This window comes from Camponotus floridanus, unplaced genomic scaffold, assembly GCF_003227725.1.
Source record: "Camponotus floridanus strain SB8 unplaced genomic scaffold, Cflo_v7.5 scaffold11, whole genome shotgun sequence".
In the NCBI taxonomy this organism is placed as follows: domain Eukaryota; kingdom Metazoa; phylum Arthropoda; class Insecta; order Hymenoptera; family Formicidae; genus Camponotus; species Camponotus floridanus.
Window position 1 is genome coordinate 196,321 of NW_020229226.1, and position 21,656 is coordinate 217,976.

A 21,656-nucleotide genomic window follows, 5' to 3' on the forward strand; every position below is an offset into this window, starting at 1 on the left:
ACGTGTACTCGTTACAAAAGTGAATGACTCGCAATTACAAAAGTAATTACTTGGGATATCGCGACTTAAACGCCTCGGAATGTAATTATCGGAGCAACCCGCTGCTGTGATAATCCTCGTTGCGCTAAATCAGCGATGCCATAGATAAATAAAAAATTATATAACGATAAAATCGATATTTTATATATACGAATATATAGTGGATGAAATTTTATGCAATTATATTTTAAAAGGATTTTTCTACGCGCGCGCCAAAAAAAGGATAAAAAACGATGGATTAAGTTTGTGTGATATATCATTTCGATAAAATTTTACGTGTACAATTTTTTTTAATATACACAGAGTGTCTTAAAACTTGTAAAAATATTCCCTGATTCGTCGGATATTTTTGTTCAAAATTTCGATATTTTTAAGTTAAAATTCAAGAAAAAGATAAAGAGAAAATTTTAAAGATTTTTTAATGCAATTTCTAAAATAAGATTTTTTTATTTTTTATTTTTATTTGCGATTTTTAATCCTTTTCCCTCATAAAAAAGGAGAAACACAAAGCTACTTAAGTTTCAAGTTGTTAGATTTGCAAATGCATTGAAAAAAACTTGAATAGGACTTTAAATAATTTTTTAAAATTATAAATCAAATTGATAATGAAAAATTGTAATTTGGGGGTTAGTCAAATTTTATTAAAAAATTTCCTGATTTCTAAGGCTCAAAGGTAAAGGAAAATTTTTGTAGAGATTTTTCGGCTGCAACTTTCTAAAATAAAACATTTTTCTGGTGCTAATTCTTTATTCATATTCAGGAAAGAAAGAGAATTATTTAAGTTTCAAGTGGTGCATTTTTCAAATATAAAAAAACTGAACAGCTCTCGCGAAATAAACATTATTCACTTGCATAACATTTATTATCACTAAAAATTATAATAAAGAATTGCGTTACATATTCTGTTATTCCCTGTTTATATCATATATATAAATACTTTTATAATAAATTTTAAACTCGTATTTCATTTGGTTTACAATATAAGAGAAAATCATCAATGAGAGAATTTTTCAAAAAAAATTCCAGAATAAAATCCAGAATAAAACTTAATTATAAAATTCCACGAAAATTTCTGGATTTTTTCAGATACAAAAGAAATATCAAACTTTTCATGTTTTTCCGGAAAATAGATATCCTATACAGTTTGTGTTATAAAGCGCATTGAACAGATTTCGACATTGCTTGGACCAAATAAAAAATTCATTTAAACCCGAATTTATCTAATATTATTATACATATGAATAAAACTAGTAGTAGTAGTAGTAGTAGGCTCAATAAGTACGCGGCCTCTATTTAATAACGCTAAGCCTTAAATAATGCCATAATACTCTGACAACTAAAACGAGCTTGCGAATTATCCTAAGACGTAGCTTATAAACGTAGTTTTCACATAGGTAAACGCGTCCGTTTCTTATAAAAAAAGAGCTTGTCGCTTTTTTTTTTAACGGAACGACATGAAATACTGAAGAGATATCGCCTTTTTTTTACGGAATGACATGAAATACTGAAAATGTTTCGCAAAATGCTTGCGTCCGCTCTCCTCGCCGTTCGTCGTCCTCTCTTGCGCCTCGTGTCAAGCCGAGAGAAAGAGAGAGAAAGAGAGAGAGAGCGATATTTCGATATCCACGAAGTCCCGTGCACCGGGAAAAAGTGTGTAACCGGGAACCGAAAGCCATAATTCAGTTGTCGTCCGTTTTATATCGGACCAAAAGCGGATAATCCACTAGTTTCACGAACGAGAATCTATTATTGCGGCGTTTTCGATAAGATTGTGTCGATTAACGCGAGAAAAAATATAATGCATAACTGTTATATACATATATAAAAGGATCCGCCTCTGTTACTTGTCTCGCGATAAACTATACATCTCCGGATGCTTTTTTATCTTTATCTTTTGCTTTCAACTTTAATGTAAATATAAAGTTGAAAAAGTCATGGGGATATATGTATGCATATATTTATACATGGAATGTACACATATTTAATCGTAATTAGCTTCTTTTTTAACTAAACATTGAATCAAGCTTATACAGGATGTCTCGTAATTAATACAATCGAGAAGGTAATAATTCTCTATGAAAAAAAAGTCGAAAAAATTCCGAGAAAATTGACTTGAGAAATTTGGAAAATTTTGTTTAAAAAAATAGTTAATATAATAAAATAAAATAAATATTAAATATGATATTTAGAAAAATAAATATTATTTTTTGTGCTAAATAAATTCTATTTAATAAAAATTAAAATGTAATAAAAAAATAATATAAATGAAAAAATTAAAGAAATATTATGTGTACAAAATATTTGGATTTTTAATTAAATTGAAATTTTATTCTTTTAATAAAAAGAAAATATATCTTCATGCATATTTGATAGTGCTGTCGCAAGATAAATTCGACGACTATATTACAAGATTATAAAAGATCATTCAAGCTTAAAAAGCACGATGTCATCGATTTTTAAAGCCGATTTTCCCGGAAATAAATTTCGCATGAGAAAGCTACATTTTCGATTCATCTTTCATGATGATAAAAATTATCATTTTTCCGATTGTATGCACCAGTTTTACAGCCTGCATATTTATTTCACCCTCTCTGTATCGTAAATGCTATCATATATATACAGGGTGGCCCCGAACGTTCCAGCCAGACTTTGAAATCTTATAGGAAGTTTAATTCTGAACAAAAAATTTCCTATAAACATGGGTCGAAAAATGCTTCCTTAAGAAGTTATCGCGCAAAAATCTCTGATAAAATAAAAAGAAAATGAAATAAGAAGAAAATGAAACTAAATAAATTTCTTGAAAAAAACGATAAAAATAAAAAATAAAAATCTTTTTCTTTTATGGAAATAAAATAAAAGTTAGTTAAAAAAAAATTATTTTATTTTCATAAAAGAAAAAGATTTTTATTTTTTATTTTTATCCTTTTTTTTCAAGAAATTTATTTAGTTTCATTTTCTTTTTATTTCATTTTCTTTTCATCTTTTGCTCTTCCTTCATCAGAGGTTTTTGAGCGATAACTTCTTAAGGAAGCATTTTTCGACCCATGTTTATAGGAAATTTTTTCTTCAGAATTAAAGTTCCTATAAGATCTCAAAGTCTGGCTGGAACGTTCGAGGCCATCCTGTATAAAATAATCACTATTCAAACATAAATATTATCGTGAAATCAAACAATTTCTCTAAACAATCCATTTAATCATCACGATATTCCGTTGAATATCAATTTCCTTTGCTATGATACATTTTAGAGAAACCTGATGCTCGTATTTCACGTCTATCTTGCCTTTCCCCCAAAGAGGGTTACGAACAAACGAATTCCCCGCATACATTTCATCAAATTTTCGCGTACAAATCGTTTTCGTTCGCCTCGTTCGCGTAAAAAAAAAAGTGCTCGCCTCGCGTAATTAATTTATTTCCCCTTTCCCGGTGGACGGTGCGCCGTCTAAACAAATCGCACCCCAGTCGGCCGCTTCGTGATATTTTCGGGGAGGAAAATCGTTACAACTGTTACACGCACCCCCCGCTCGCACGAGGTGCCGGGCACGGGCCGAATTATACAGCTCGTTTCCCGGTGAAACACGTATTGTCATTCAACGAATTTATGCGGCGGCGCGATAAAAATCCGATCTCGACCCCCACCGAGATAATCCCCGCCTCCCCTCGCGAAACTTGAGGCGTATATATCTCGTACAATTTATCGAAATTTTTTTATTCCCCTGCAAAACGGCTTTTTCTCTCATGAAATCATCTAATTATTCGCACGAGATAACGTTCGATTTGACCGGAAGAGGGATTATACGCGAGAAAATGCTCCGTATTAATAGCGCGCCGCGGCATTTTTATACTTTATTTATAGTAATAGCGTCTGTATAATATACAGAGTGTCCCAGACGTAACGAGTCAGCCGTTAATGGTAGATTCTTGAGATCATTTGGAAACGAAAATCTTAATACTAAAGTGTTGGGAAAGATGTAGTTTTGGCGCTAGAAAAGATTAAAGGTTACCAATCGGCGCGTTACGTTCTCCTATGCTCAGAGACGTAGCATCAAGGGACCCGCGTATAGCGCGATAATATCGATGTTGATAGAGGGCTGAATATAACATAAAAAATAGGATTTTGCAGTGAGCGCGATTGTGTTTTCCATGCGATAATAGTCAGTAGTTTGGACATTTTTATGAAATCTTCCTCAACATTTTGGTATTAGAATTTTCGTCCCCAAATGATCTCAGGAATCTACCATTAACAGATTCGTTAAGTCTGGGACACCCTGTATGTGTGTGTGTGTGTGTGTGTGTGTGTGTGTGTGTGTGTGTATATATATATATATATATATATATATATATATATACATATACATATACACACACACACACACACATATTTATCTTTTTTTGTTTCTTAGGTCTCCATTTAATTAATCGCTTACGAAGATATACCTATGATTAAGTTTGCGGTTTTTGCGCAATGTAATATATGTATACATATATATATATGTACAGGGTGCCCAAAATTTAAGCGTTAAAATTTCGAAAACGTGTAGGGGATCGGTAAATTGCAAAAAAATTCTTTCAGACGTTTGCTCATTTTTGAAAAAAAAATCGAAAAAGAAAAAGTTTTCACTTTTTCCCTTTTTTATTACTTACATTTATCTATTCATGTTGTTACTGTTCTTTAGTAAAGGTACCAAGTTAGGTTCCGTTCAAAATTTTAGTCTCTTGCAACAATGCAAGCATTGCAGTCAAATGTCGTTCTCATTTATTTACAATCCCTTAATTTTATTTCAGGAGGATTTTAACTCACTTTTTAGTTCATCCTTTCTTCTTAATTCCCTATTTCATTTTCAATAAACCTAATAATTTTAGTGTCGCTTCACATTTTTTAATGAAAATATGTTTATCTTTTTTTGCGATTTTTTCCAAAACGAAGCAAATGTCTAAAAGACCTTTTAGCTTATCGATATCCTTCTACGCATTCGCTAAGTTTCAACATTTAAATTCGGAACCCCGTATAGCTCGCGTTTTATCAATGACTGCATTATTATTCTTCCCACTCATTTATCTTCAAAGATGCGTCTAGTTGCTTCTGCGTTAATTACACGTTTACAAAGACACGGAGAGAGAATCGAGAAACGGGTTAGATTAATTGGAATTGATATAGAGAGAAAGAGTGAGAGAGACGGAGAGAAAGAGACAGAGGCAACAGCAAAACAGTCAAACATACAGGACATGTTAGCCGAGTATCCTTCTCGCGATCCGATCCGATTGTTTATTTTTTCTTTCTCATTCTCTCGCACAAGCTCCCTCTTATTCTTATTGCATCTATCTTTCATTTGTCGCACTCGCGCGTGCATAATGTTTTGACGTGACGACCTTCTTCGTCTTTTTTTCCTTCCCTTTCATTTCATTTTCGCGATTCGATGGGGTCGACGCGTCCCTAACGAGCAACTGCCGGGCAAAATTTCACAAACACATCTTTTTTTACTCTCGAGAGACGTCAACATTAAATAAAAAAAATGTATTGCATTCGATATTTATGGAACAAAAATTTCAAGTATTTTTTTCGAACACATGTGTCCAGCTAAAGTGACTTTTTCGACGGAAAAAAAACGCTCCTCATCGAATTAGAAATAGGTGTGTCTTTGGAGCCCGTTCACTTGGAAGTTTTATCTATACAGAGTGGTCCCGAACGTTCCAGCCAGACTTTGGGATCTTATAGGAAATTTAATTCTGAACAAAAAATTTCCTATAAACATGGGTCGAAAAATGCTTCCTTAAAAAGTTATCGCTCAAAAACCTTTGATGAAGGTTAGGTTAGGATAAAAATAAAAAATAAAAATCTTCTTCTTTTATGAAAATAAAAATTTTTTTTAACTAACTTTTATTTTATTTTCATAAAAGAAAAAGATTTTTATTTTTTATTCTATTTTATTTTATTTTTTATTTTTAACCTAACCTAACCTTCATTTGAGGTTTTTGATAACTTCTTAAGGAAGCATTTTTCAACCCATGTTTATAGGAAATTTGTTGTTCGGAATTAAATTTCCTAAGATCTCAACGTTTGGCTGGACCGTTTGGGGTCACCCTGTATAAAAATTTAAAAAAAATGAGATCCCTCTTAACAATCACGAAGAAAGCTCGAACGATTACTTTGCGTGCAAATTTATATCCATTCCATCAGTTAAGTTGCTTTTTTCCCAACGTGACTGATCCCTACCTAATTACGATCTTCTTAGGGTGGCTTTCCAATATTCATTTTTAGCGTCAAAGGACATCACATGATCAACAAAAAATGATTGGTATCTTTATTTTCGGTCGCGTGATGTTTTTTGAGGCTGGAAAATGAGCGTCAAGTGAAAACCTACTCTTCGACTGGTTCCGAGATTATTTTCCTTTTTTTTTTACTTCGCGTCTTGGGAGACGTTCCACGTTTTTAGCGTACTAACTTCCTCATCGAATCGAATCCGATGTTGCGTTCAATCTCGCTGATCCTTGCGACTGGCACGGTATCGCGTCGACTGCCGGATCGATCGAAACGAAACAGACATTCGTCTCGTGGGAACGTTCCTGCCCGGGGGGCGGCTTCGCGTGACGGAAACAAAATAAAGGAACGAGGGACGAGGTACAGGGGTGAAAAAAAAACGGGGGAAAGAGGAGAAGAGAGAAAGAGGCGAGAGGAGGTTTCGGTACCGCTAAGAACTGAAAATGTCAGTTTTCGAGAGCGGAAAGCATGTATATCTCTGAGGGGGTGTGCTTTGGATAATGGCATTTGGGGGGCACTCTCCTCTTCTTTTAGGCTGTTGACAAAATAGAATGAAAAGCGGTCGTTTAGTTCAGAACGTCCATGTAACAGAGAAAGAAAGAGAAAGAATAAGAAAGAAAAAAAAAATAGAGACACGTTTAAAACGCAACAGATGTTCAAATACGACGACAACAACATGACATGTGACACATGACGTATCAGGAAAGGAAAGACACGTCGTTGCCATAAACTCGCAGAGAATTCGGAAACAAGCAATCCCTCTAAAGAAAGCGCAGACAGGAAGATCGAAGATCGGGTTAGGTACACAGAAAGGCTAAAGAAACGACACTAGGCGTGGTCAAGGTGTAACACTAAGAGATTAAGGTCAGGCTTCTCACTGGTGGCACACTAATTTCATACTCACGAGGAGAGTACTCTTGGACCGTGTCGTGGCATGGATCGAGCTCTCGCATCGATCACGTTTTTTTTTTTTTTTTTTTTTTTTCGATGACCCGTTTCCATTTTGTTGGCGAAATAAATGAATCGTACTCTCTCCCTCTTTTGACAAGAAATAGTTTTCATGAATTGCCATTTCTCAGCTGATAACTAATCTCGATTACTATTATAAATAATAAGTAAGAATAATATAATTATATAATATAATAATTATAATAATTAATAATTAATAATATGTAATAATTAATAATATAATAATTATAAATAATAAGTAAGAATAATAATAGAAAAAAAAATATTGTTTTCTTCTCATAAAATATAGTTTTTAAGTGAAAAAGAAAATAACATTGTTTTTCCAAAAAAGATTTTTTTCCTGTCCAGATATTTAACATCTTTATATTTTGATTATTTCAAGTTGACTGTTATTATTTTTGATTTTTTAGGTAATAGATTTGAAGGAATCACCATTATTTTTAATAGATCGTATTTCAATTGGTTATATAATTATTATTTTTAATGGGATAAATTCTCCAAAAATAAATCAAAATTGAACTTGAATGAATTATCTTTATTATAGACAAAACACATTTTTTATAAATATACTTTATATAATCAATTGAAATGCGATCTATTAAAAATAATGACTAAAGTATATTTTATTGTTGTATATATTATTGTTTTTAATAGGGTAAATTCTCCAAAAATAAATCAAAATTGAACTTGAATGAATTATCTTTATTATAGACAAAACACATTTTTTAGAAATATACTTTAGTCATTATTTTAATATAATAAAAAAAATAAAGTTCCTATATTTTTAATTTATTTCTTTTTTTCGAAAAATTTTAATGAGATTAATGAGATTTTTACGATTGAAATGGTAGCAAACACAACATAATTCGAATAATTTTCAATTAGATGTATATAATAAAATTTTTTGTTATATTATCTAACTGAAAATTACCCGAATCATATTGTGTTTGATAAAATTTGCCGCAAAAGTCTCATTAATTCGTTAAACTTATTTTCGAAAAAAAATAAATTAAAAGTATAAAAATTTTAGAGAATATTTTTATTTCATTAACAAAAAAGATGAAAAATAAATTATATTTAAAAAAAATGAAAAAAAATTGTATGTGTGTATGTTTTTTTTTAATCAAAGATATGTTCTTTTTCAATATTTGTTGTTTATCCAGAAAAAAGAAAACAATATTTTTTTTATCTCTAGAGATCTCTGAGATTACTTGAAGCAGTCTTGTATTATTTCAAAGTGACTTGAAAACTCATGTAATCTATGTTTCAAATATTGCCTTAGTTCCTCCTTTCATTACATTGAATGCAATCTGAATTTCATCGATAAAAAAATTCATCGAAAATTCATGAAAATTTCATAGATGAAAAACTGTGTTCCTTCGACACAATATTGCAATACAAGAGCACTGATACCATCCATCGATCGCCAACAAATGAAAAACGGCGTACATATTTAAGCAAATCCTCGTTGGTGGTCGCAACTAACGAAGACTGGGAGAGAACGAGGGATCTAAGATCTTCCAGAATCGCGTCGCTACAGACTCGATCTACCAGTCGTGTAAATTTCCCATCTGGGAGGGAAAATCTCCGGGTACCAATACAGATCTCCTCTCGCTCGAGGGTCTCTAAAAAAAATTGGGTAGATCTCGTCTGACGCGAATCTGTGATCTGATCGATAGTTGACGACGACCAACGATCAAACGAACTGACCTTTCGGCGGCTGCATCCCCAGCTTTCTCATCCCCTCTCGGACCTCCTCGAGGTCTGTGTCCGAGACCCTCATGGTATCGGACACGAACTCGTGGCCTGGCGAATCGGCCAGCGCGTTGTTACTGCTCGTCGTCGTGGCACCAGGGGTGGTTGTCTGGCCAGTGGTCATTTGAACTGTTCGCAAGACAACACTCACGGCTAAACTAAACGGGTAGGGTGTGCGTGTGTGTGTTTGTTTATGTATATAAGGATGCGTGTGTGTATTTATATACAACATGAGCGTGTGTAGGTGTGTGTGTGTATCTAAAGTTAGCACTAAAGTCTACGGAGTTCGCAAACGATTGATTAATTAATGTCGAAAACAAGTCACGCTCGTTCATCGAGACCGATCGCATCAGTTCCAGTATAAAAATATTAGACGCAAATGGAATTTTAATTCTTGTAAAATTGTTTCCTTCAATTACAGGTAAAATTGCTAAGAAAAAATTGAGGTGCTTAGTCAAATTTTTTAAAAAATTTTCTGATCCCTCTCTAGGTTATTTAAAATTCCAGTTAAAAAGAACTTTGGTACAGATCTTTTAGATGAAGCTTTTTTTCTCAAACGAGTTTTTTTATTGTATTATTATTGCATTTTTCAAGTACATTTTTTATTCATAGCGGGGAAGGAAAAACATAGTCATTTAAATTTTAAGATTTTGAGATTTAAAAATATATTTAAAAAAAATTGGAGAGGACCGATCAGTTCTAGTATAAAAATATTAGACACAAATGGAATTTTAATTCTTGCAAAATTATTTTCTTAAATTACAGGTAAAATTGCTAACAAAAAATTGAGGTGTTTAGTCAAATATTTTAAAAAATTTTCTGATCCTTCTCTAGGTTATTTAAAAAGAACTTTGGTAGAGATTTTTTAGATGAAGCTGTTTTTCTCAAATGAGTTTTTTTATTGTATTATTATTGCATTTTTGAAGTACATTTTTTATTCGTATAGGGAAAGGAAAAAATATAGTAATTTAAATTTTAAGATTTTGAGATTTGAAAATATATTAAAAAAAAATTGAAGAGCTTTCTCGTAAGATAAACATTTTTCCCGCATATTTTTATTTTTTTATCACTATAAATTACAAATATAAAAAATATGTTATACTGCATATTCTATTAAAACATTGAAAATATATTTATATTTTAATTATATTTTTATAATTTTTTATATTTATTGGCTCTATAACTTGCTTACAATATAAGAGCAAAATTTATATCAATGAGGAAATTGTTTTTTAAAAAGTATTTTGAATTCTTGATTTTTTGCAAATAAAAAAAAAGAAATAAAAAAAATCATTTTTAAAAAAAATTTTCTAAATTCTAATAAATTTTCTTGATTTTTTTCCAAGTATAAAAGAATCCCTTAAAATTCCAGGTTCTCCATGTTTTTCCAGGAAGCATTAATTACGCTTACACATCCTCTGTAAGTGCAAATAAATAGCCGAGACGAGGCAAAAACATTATGAATATTTATACTGGCTTGTACATCAAAGGCCATTCGTTTTCCGCGAAAATCTGAATATTGCGCAAAGATTCCGGGAGGAGAGGGACTATTTCTATATCGTGCGACATCGTGCATACGAATCAATAAGAAATGCGAACATAGAGGAGATATTCAGGATGTTCATATTCTTTGAGCTGGATATATATATATCAGCGAATTTCCTTGGCATTTTCCTCCCGATAGAGATTCAATTTCTCGCGATATACTGGAACTAAAGCGAAATCGGATCTTTTCCCTCGACTAAAAGGTGAAAGATGCCGGTTCAACGATCGGAGACAGTAGAGCAAGGAATGCAAGAGAAAGAGAGAGTGAGAGAGAGACAATGAATAGCAACAATCTCTTGAGAAATTTTCATTCACGGAATGATCTCCAAAGGTTCAGGAAGATTTGGAAGCCATTCAGTGATTCCATTCCCCGTGATCAGTGTTTGCTGGTATCTGGATAAAATTATCTAGATAATCATCTAGATAAAGAAATGGATCATCTTTATCTTTAACTAGATGAAGAAATACAAAGTATCTTTATCTTTATCTTAGATGAAAAATATATGTCATCTTATCTAAAAATTGTCTAAGATGACGTTTTCATTATACAAAAAAGTTTTCCAGGCAAGCTTCTAAAAATCTATCTAAAATATCTAAAATATATTTTTTATATTATTATTATTAATATATTATAAATATATTATAAATATATTATAAATACAAATTAATAAATAAATATTTATCATATCATTTATATATCTTTTTGCTATTATTTCTTTATAATATTAAATATTCTTTAGAAAAAGAGAAAGAATATGTGTTTATGATTTTAATATCCCATTTATAATCTGCGTCACATTTTTTACAAATATTTATAGTCTTCTAAAATAAACAAAAATATCTAGATAATTATCTAGATTATCGCAATAATTATCTCATCTTTCATCTAGATTAAGTAAAAGTAAAATCATCTTTATCTCGTCTAAGATAAATTTACAGATTTTTATCTAGATAATTTTGAAATTATCTACAGCAAACACTGTCCGTGATCGATTTCCCAACTCGACAAGTATTTCTCTTTATCCGTTAATGCCGTTAATTTATCCATCGCTAATTCCATTGTTTTTACGATCGAGTTACAATCACAAGGTGAATGACTCTCCTTCTCTCTCTCTCTCCCTCTCTCTCTCTCTCTACTTCTCTGACATCGTAATTCCGATTGCAAACGTGACTCCACGTCTCGCGCAAAAGCCCACGCAGAGAACATATTGGTACATTCGCTCTCGTACTTTCAATCCGTTAACTAACCACTTCGCCGAAGAATTTAATTCCACTCGAATTCACGTTCAGATCGTGAATCTATTTGTTGCGAACATTAACTCCAAAAAAAATCAATTTATAGAAATTTTACGAAAGAAAAATTGATTTGTACATAAATCTAATAGCTGTCTGAAAACTTTCGATAAGAAATGTTAATTAAAATTTATATTTTTGTGAAAAAATTATTAATTATTTTAAAATTAGATTTTCATTCGTAAAAAAAAATTGTTAGTATTACGATATTTGCCTTTTTTAATCAATTTTATATTATAATAATCAAAAACAAAGTAAATTTGTATTATTAATTAAAATTATTAATTATTTTAAAATTAGATTCTTATTCATAAAAAAATTTTTAATAAGTATATTCTCGTATGTACGAGTTCTCATATAAATGTAAAAAAAATTGTTAGTATTTATATTTCTCTTTTTTTATCAATTTTATATTATAATAATCAAAAACAAAGTAAATTTGTATTATGATACAATAATATTCATAAAAAGGAATCGACTAAAAATTTCTAAATGAATTATAAAAAATATAATGATCTAAAAATTGTAATCAATAAGAAATATTAATTTTGAAATTGCTATTATTGTATCGATGAGAAAAATAATTAATTATTATAATTAGATTTGTACTCGTATGCATAAAAAAACATTGAAAAAATTTCATGTGATATGCAATCTAATGTTTCTATATACATATAAATATTTTATGTCGCATATAAAAAAAATTATTAATATATCGTAATATTAAAAATTCGCGACATGGCAAAAAATAGAAATAAATTAATTAAAATAGAAGAAATAAATATAAGATCCACGCTGTGATTATGATTAATCCAACTTGAAATCCGATGATGTCGCGAGACGCGAATCTTTCTGCTCTTTGAACTTGAAATTAAAAACCTCGGGCACCAATTCGCGATCAATATGTTCCCAGCATCCGGCATATCGACATTTGCACAGAAAACGCACGCCACTACAGACACGCCATCTCAAAACTCTCATGCAAAAAGTCCAGCGTAGGACGCAGCTAATCGGAATTGCAAATCAAACGTAAACGATGCGGCACGACGCCGCCGATCCTCCACCGCTGTATCTTCCAATTTGCATCATCCACTCGGCGAGGGTTTATCTCGGCGAGACGTCGTGACGCGAGATGTCAAAGGGGGATGATCCCAGACCGCGCAGACGATCGGAATTTTCCGATCTTTGGGTAAGAAATACTCGATTCCGAATTAATTTGGTTGCATTGAGCGATAAAATTAACGCGAATCAATATTCGTGTCTAATTAAACACCATCTTGTAATGTAAGCGATCTGAAGGGAAATAATTTTTATCCTGTTAGATAAATTTTTAATTGTTATTTAATAAATAAATTTGCACAATTGATTTATTTTAGTTAAATAATTATTTAATAAGTTAATTTCTATTATAATAAATAATTAAGAATCTTTTTGTAATACTAAAATTAATTATTTTATTAAAGTATTTATAAAAGTAATTGTTTTATTAAAATATTTATAAAAGTATGAATTAATACGATAAAATATTATGAATGAAATTATAGTAAAATATTATTATAATAAAATTATTAAAATATTATTATAGTAAAATATTATGAAATCAATCGAGACTTTATTATGTGAGTTAGAGTTATTGTTTGTCCATATTTCAACAATATTTTTTCACGAAATTCATATTATCGCATTCGAAAATATAATACTTTAATATCGGTAAATCAAAATAGTCGAGTTTTAAAAACATAAGAATTATAAAAAATTTTATGTAATTTATTTTAAAAAATTTTTTATACACTACATCAATTTTAACAGAGGATAGTAAGCGATCTGAAAGGAAATAATTTTTATCCTGTTAGATAAATTTTTAATTGTTATTTAATAGTTGCACGATTGATTTATTTTGGTTAAATAATTATTTAATAAATTAATTCCTATTATAATAAATAATTAAGAATCTTTTTAAAATACTAAAATTAATTATTTTATTAAAGTATTTATAAAAGTAATTCGTATCATATTATCGCATTCGAAAATATACTTTAATCGGTAAATGAAAACAGTCGAGCTTTAAAAATATAAGAATTATAAAAAATTTTATGTAATTTATTTTACAACATTTTTTATACACTACATCAATTTTAATAGAGGATAAAGAGAAATCCCCTTGTTGCACCTCACTGCCATATTTTACAATTATTGAAGATTATAAAAGATTACAAAAGACAATAATTGTAAAATATAGCAGTGGGCGTTAACATGGGAATTTCTTCTCTGTTAAAATTAATATAAGAGAATAGAATATAATAAAGTTTGTATCATAAATATACATGTAAAATAAATCTTTTATTTTATTATTATTAGTTATTAAAAGTTATAATGTGCTTTCTGATAGCTTGTCTATTTTACAGATTCAATATACATTTATAATTATAGTGTGGACAAAGTTATATATTGAGAATCAAAAGATTATTTATAACAATTGCATTGTATTAAAATAATATTTCAGTGAAAATCTACAGTATTATTAATAAAACTGTATTCATATGTGCGTTGATTATACATAAAATGGAATATTACTTAGTAATATTTACGCTTAATAGTACTAAATAGTGTTAAACAAATTAATCTGCATATTAAAATATTTTTATTATAATATAAAGTTTTAAATTAAATAATTATTTAACAATTATAGCTACAAAATTATTTTTATATAGCTATTAAATTTATATTAATTAAACATTTATCTAATAAGAATTATTTCCCACTGTATCATATGTGCGTTTCTCAGATATTATCAATGTTAATTTAAAGAAATCAGTGAGATATTCTTGAAAGGGAGAGAAAGATAATCGTGAATAAAATTAACATAATTCAATATTATTGTTTAATTATGTTAATTACAGGTATCTTTGAGATCAATATGTCTTGTAATAAATATGAAATATGAAAATAAATTATATGTTGCATTTAGCATCTCTGAAAATAAGATAAAAAAATACAAATAATTTTGAAGTTTTTTGTCTCTCGAGTATCTCCATTTTGAACGGCATGAAGAACATCCCCTTTCGACTCTATACAGGAAGCTGCGTGCGCCGGAATCAGTAACCAAGAGGAAGCGCGTTGACGCATCCTCGAGAATCTAATCACGTGTCGCAAGTGTCAATGCGAGCCCAAATGACGTAAGCTACGGAAGCTGTACTACGTAACGAGAGAAAAAAGGAGGAAAACAAACGACGAGTCACCTTGAGTGTGATCGATGCTGTCAGTGGTGCTGGCGAGGGTTTGATTGGAATTGCTCTCCGCCTGCTGCTGGCTGCTGGCCATCGCGTTTAGCTCGTACCCCTGGCGCAGCAGGGACACCCGGTAGAAGTAGTTGCGCCAGAAGTTCTCCTCGGATATACTGTCGCAAGGACAGACAAATTTTCAGAATCGAGAAATCAAGAAATGTCTGACGGACGAATTTTCAGAATCAAGAAATCATTTTATTTAATTAACAAGAGCGAGCCAATTAATTCGCCGAGAATAACTCTCGACGATAACAATATTATACTCGTATATTTCGTACTCATGATCCTTAATAGGCTAATTATTATGATTACTAAAGTGGTCTTTAAGTACAGAAAAATTAAAAAAATAATTAAAAAAATAATGTATAAATGATTTCATGAAGAAAAGTTTATACAGGGTGTCCCAAAAGTCCCGGACCGATCGAATATTTCATAAACTATGCACTTTAGAAAGAAATGTTTCAGACAAAATGATTGTATGGCTTGAAGGGGGCCATCAGATAGTGGCAATGATTTGACATGGGAGAGTCATTTGAAAGTCACGTGAAGATCACCGTCGATTTCTTAAATGGAACTCCCTATTTTTTATTACATATTCGTGTAGCTTATTTCGAGAACTTTCCAAAACACTGTAATAAAGTATTTCTTCATTGAGTACTTTTCGAGGAATGAGGCTTGAAATCATTTCTTAATGTTGCATAAACCGTAAAATATCAAGTAAAATATTCATTTTTCGATTATCTTACCTTAATAATTTTATGTACAAAATAATGAGAGGAATCAATTGGTGTAAAAAAAGAAACATAGTTGTTTTTAAGAAAAAATATATAATTTGCAATTAACAATTACATATTTTTTTTCATATGTAATTATGTATATGTAATTTGCAATTAACAATTACATATTATTTTCCATTTAAGAAAGTGATGGTGATCTTCACGTGACTTTCAAATGACTCTCCCATGTCAAAGCATTGCCATTATCTAATGGCCCCCTTCAAGCCATACAACTTTTGTCGAAAACATTTCTTTCTAAAGTGCATAGTTTATGAAATATTCGACCGGTCCGAGACTTTTGGGACACCCTGTATACAGGATGAAGAAAAAGTATGGAAACCCCTAAATTTTTCGAAAACTATGCATTTTAGAAACAAATATTTCAGACAAAAGTTGTAAGGTTTCAAGTAATGTATTATGTAGCAATATCCTAGTATAACCTTGAATAGCATTGTCAAGGTCACATAAAAATCACTTTGAATTTTTTAAATGGAACCCCCTACTTTTTATTATATATTCTTGTAGCTTATTTCAAGAGCTTTCCAAAACACTATAATAAAGTATTTTTTCGGTGAGTATTTTTCAAGTTATAAGGATCGAAATAATTTCTTAATTTTATATAAACCATAAACAATAAAATATTTTTTCTTCAAAACTATGTTTTTTCTTTACACCAATTGATTCTTCACATTATCTTATGCATAAAAGTATAAAGGTAAGATAATAAAAAAATGAATATTTTATTAAATATTTTATGGTTTATGTAAAATTAAAAAATGATTTCAAGCCTCATAACTCGAAAAGTTCTGAATGAAAAAACACTTTAATATAGTGTTTTGGAAAGCTCTTGAAACAAACTATAAGAATGTGTAATAAAAAATAGGGAGTTCCATTTAAAAAATTCGAACTGATTTTTATGTGATCTTGATGGTGCTATTCAAGGTCATATTGCTACATAATGCGTTACTTAAAACCCTACACTTCTGTCTAAAACATTTGTTTCTAAAATGTATAATTTTCGAAGAATTTAAAGGTTTCCATACTTTTCCTCACCCTGTATATATATTTCTTTACTTTTGTCTAAATAGTTTCCAAAACTATAGAATATTTCACAAAAATGTTTTTTTTAAACCAATTTTCTTAAAATTTCTTGAAATTTTTCATCTCTTTCTGTCAAAATTTCAATTTCAATAACCACTTGTACACCTTTAATGATACCAGAACTTTTCATTTGAACTGTCTTCGAGATTAAAAAAAAATATAATTTTTTTATTGAACACCTTTTTGAATCTCTGGAACTAAACCGTTTAAAAAGTATATATCAACTTTTCACAAAGAAAAAAATTATCTAAGGATTGACTTACTTAATTTTCACTACGTATTTACGGACTACTCTATATACATACATATTTCCGAAGCTCTCTCGGAAACATTTGTTGTTTGAAGCAATGCCATTGATCTAATTATTTCGTTCGAAAAATAATTTCGCGGACGTAATATAATGCATTTTATTTATGTCAAATATTGCATTAATTTCATTACTGAATTGTTTATCATAAAATAAATTGAAAATGATCCCGTCCTCTTCGAAAATACTACTCCCATCAGTCAATCAATCACATTTTTATTTAATGAACTTCTACTTGTCGACGAATTAATAATAAAAATAAATATTTTCATCAATTTTTTTTTCATTATTACACGCCACGTCATGTGATTACAATACAATTTTATGAAAAGTGCAATTGTTCTTGCGCGATAAAAAGAAGAATAATGCTGCAGAATTATTAATTTCGAGTAAACGAATTTCAAACGATAGCTTTTGTTCCTTGTGTCATTATACTTTCATGCAGGGTTGGAAAAAACTTATTTTTTTTATTTTAATCAAAAAACATTGTTTTTTTTTTAGAACAATGTTTTTTGTTTTATTTGTGTTTTTTAAGTAAAGTAAAAAAGCATGTTTTAAACAAGCAAAAAATACTTAATAGCTTTGATCTGTGTAAATATTTAAATTTTTCGCTAGCGTTAAACTATAAATAACGTTGCCAAAATTGACAATGCTATTAAAAATATAAATAATAAAATAAAAATGATAAGATGGATATTATTTTAGCAGAATATTTATTTTTGGATATTAAATAATAATCAATACAATAAAGATTACTTAGAAGATATTGACTGATTTTATATTTTACATTTTAACATTTCAAATTAATAGTACATAACTCATAGCAGGTCAGTAGTTCTAAAAAAAGGTTCTAGTTAATAATATTTAATATATAATACTTCCTTTCCTATTCTTATTAAGTAACCTCATGCTTAACTCTCAACATAAATTATAAATAAAAGAAAAATAAAAAACCTCAATTCTTCTTTTTAAAAGAAGAACTTTTTTTAGAACTACTGACCCTATGAGTTATGTACTATTAATTTAAAATGCTAAAATGTAAAATGTAAAATCAGTCAATATCTTCTAAGTAATCTTTATTGTATTGATTATTATTTAATATCCAAAAATAAATATTCTGCTAAAATAATACCCATCTTATCATTTTTATTTTATTATTTATATTTTTATATCTATATGTTACATAAATATAGATAAAAAGCTAAAAACACTAAAACAAAAACTTTTTTGCAACATACATATCTATTAGTTTTTGTTTTTTCTAATTTTTTTTATAATTTTTTTTTCCAAATAATCATATATTTTATTTGCGATATTTTAAACGGTTCTAAACAGTAGTTTAAAACAGTTTAAAACAAAAATGTTTAAAACAGTGTTCACTGTTTTAAACATTTTAAACAAGCTTTAATCAAACAGCTTTAAACACATTGTTTAAAACATGCCAACCCTGCTTTCATGTATTAATTAATTTAAAAAATTATAATATAAATATAATATAATAATTATAATAAAATAAATAAATATAATATAATAAATATAATAAAATAAATAAATATAATAATTATAATATAAATATAATTATAACATAAATAAAATTACATTCGTGAAATAACGACGATTGATCGGAAGAATCGCGCCAAAATTCTGAGAATTTTCATATTCGATATTAAATAAGTGAAATGAGAAAATTATTACTTACACTTTCGGCACAAGCTCGAACCTCATGGTCTCAAGATTCGGATCCAGAGCGAGAGTGGCCTGTGCCATTGGCTGAACTGCCTCGAAGTCCCAAGCGAATTCTACCCCTGGTGGTGGCGCTCTCACAAAATTACGTCGATCCTGAAATCCATGAGAGGGTAAAAGATCCCCGTTTAATCCGGCCGGCTCGTTTAAAGCCAGACGCCAAATCCGTGGCACTTAATCCTTTGCAACGTTGCGTAAATAAACAGCAAAACGCCGGGCATGAATAAACAGGAAGAGCATCCGAGAGGAAAATTTCCTCCCGTAATTGCTACGAGCAGATTTGAGTTAGGAAGGAATTATTAAAATCGCGTTTTAGTAATGAAATTTTTTTTCCATTAAAAGAGAGGCGATGTTTGATCGCGTCTTTATTTTTTAAAAATCTCACAATTTTTCTGTCATTTTCTCTTTATCAAAACACTTTTTCGTCCCTTTTTTCCACAAGATTTTGCATGGCTATCATGTAAATTTTCAAAAATTAATCGAGATTTATTATAAATATTTTATGCAAAAATTTTATTATAAATATATCTCTATTTACTACGCAATAAAATTTTGAAAGAAATTTAAAGAAAAATAATTTTTTTAAATTATAATTTAAAAAGTTTATAAAATTATTTTGTTTTATTTTTTCTTAATTTATTGGTCTTAAATAAAAGTGTTGATATCGTAAAAATTTTTAATAACTTGAATAACTTTTAAAGTTTCAAAAATGTGTAACACGATGTGTAAAACGATCCCAAAAAAGAAGTTCTACAATTTTCAACGCGTATCAAATGTTGCAGTATTTTTACTAACAATCGGTTTTGATTTACTACAAACACAAAATAGTTAAACGAAGGGAAAATATACTGAAATTGAAAAAAGCCGAAAGAGAAAAAAACTGATCATTCCTTTGTATGGTGTGATAGTTGAAAATCCGATATCTTTGTGACGCACAACTGAGAAACTCATCTTATGATGAAAATCTTTTGAGCGAAAATTTGATAAGAAATTTGATAAAGATAATTTTATGCATGTGCGATAGTGCAGAAATTTAATCAAAAACATTCTATTAAAAAAAAGTTATATTTAATTATATTTAAAAAACTCACGTGCGAGAAAAGATACGATCAAGGATTAAAGGAATTCGGATTTTAACGATACAATCAAGATATTTTTAATAGCAGCAATTAATTGCGTTGATATATTTTACTTTTTTTTTTGTAAATAAACTAGCACTGCCATTTCTTTATTTATTGATTGATTTTTTTAATTATATTATGAGCAATTAATTAGGAAATAATATTTTTTGCGAGTATTTAATGTGGGAAATAATTTTAACAAGCTGATGTTGTTAGCTACTCATTTTTAATTTTATTTTTATAATAATATGTATAATAATAATGTGTATGAAACTTTGCATGTGTAAAAGAGGTATGAATGAATTTAAAAATTTAAAAATTTTTGAAAAATTTTTGAAAAACGATTTGAAGAGATAAAATTTCATAAGTAATGTAAACTCTTTCAGATTTTCTTGATATATCGCAAAAATTATTCAAATTATTACAAATTTTTATCATATCACACTTTTATTAAGACCAATTAATTAAAAGAAAATAAAACAAGATAATTTTATAAACTTTTTAAATTATAATTTAAAAAAATTATTTTTCTTTAAATTTCTTTCAAAATTTTATTGCGTAGTAAATAGAGATATATTTATAATAAAATTTTTGCATAAAATATTTATAATAAATCTCGATTAATTTTAAAAATATATCGAGAAAAAAGTATTGTAAACATAAAGAATCTATACTCAAATCTTGTAAATAAATTCTCTAAGAATTTCATGATTTTTCAGATGCTTTTATTCAAAATTCCAGACAGAATTAAAATATTTTTAGATGCAATTTTAAAATAAATTTATTTATTGCGTGATTTTTTAACACGAATAAAATATATTTTAATATATTTTAAACATAAAAAATTTCACGTTTCTTATAAATATATTTTAAAATAATTATTTATATATCGAATAAAATATAGGCTCTGAAGAACTAACATTTGATATCGATTGAAGAGTTATAAAATATTATATACACTCTAAAAATATCAAGAGATATGTGTATACATATTATGTTATGAGAAAAATATTTCTAGTGTAAATCATATAAAAGATAAAACCAACACAAAAGATTGATAAAAAAAATAAAATCAATAAAATCGCATAAAATTTTAAAATTTAAATATTGTAAAAGAATAGATTTCTCAAATTTTTAAGCTATTAAAGTAGTCTTCAGAGTTTCAAAATTAAACTTGTTTAGATTAACAAAAATGTTTAACACAAAATTTAATCAACTTTTTATCAAATTCCTTTCGTTCCAATAAAATTTCACGACAAAATTCCCTTATTTTTCAACGTAAAACAAAAGTCTCTGAGAATACCAATTTTTCAAGATCTTTTCCGGGAGTATAATTTATTATTTACTGGATATTTTCCGGGAATATTCCTGATAAAACATGGTTTCATCTTTTAGAATAATTTTTCAGAGATATCCGATTGACCACGTCGCCAATTGGCCAATTCAAAATAGAACTCTCTGATT

The 21,656-nt window shown here is 28.9% G+C and overlaps 1 protein-coding gene across 5 annotated transcripts in view; it reads right to left on the reverse strand.

Annotated features, from left to right (window-relative positions):
- Positions 1-21,656, reverse strand: part of LOC105257855 (synapse-associated protein of 47 kDa) — a 149,201-nt gene that overhangs the window by 6,326 nt on the left and 121,219 nt on the right. For 3 of the 5 annotated variants that reach the window (XM_025413810.1, XM_025413802.1, XM_025413798.1), the window contains exons 6-8: positions 19,028-19,167; positions 15,100-15,257; positions 8,978-9,151 (exon numbers count right to left, since the gene is read on the reverse strand). In XM_025413810.1, the coding sequence (XP_025269595.1) occupies positions 8,978-9,151; positions 15,100-15,257; positions 19,028-19,167 (472 nt within the window). Of the gene's footprint in view, positions 1-6,048; positions 6,834-8,977; positions 9,152-15,099; positions 15,258-19,027; positions 19,168-21,656 lie in introns of those variants that run through there. The other 2 variants (XM_025413819.1, XM_025413821.1) reach the window with 2 other exon arrangements.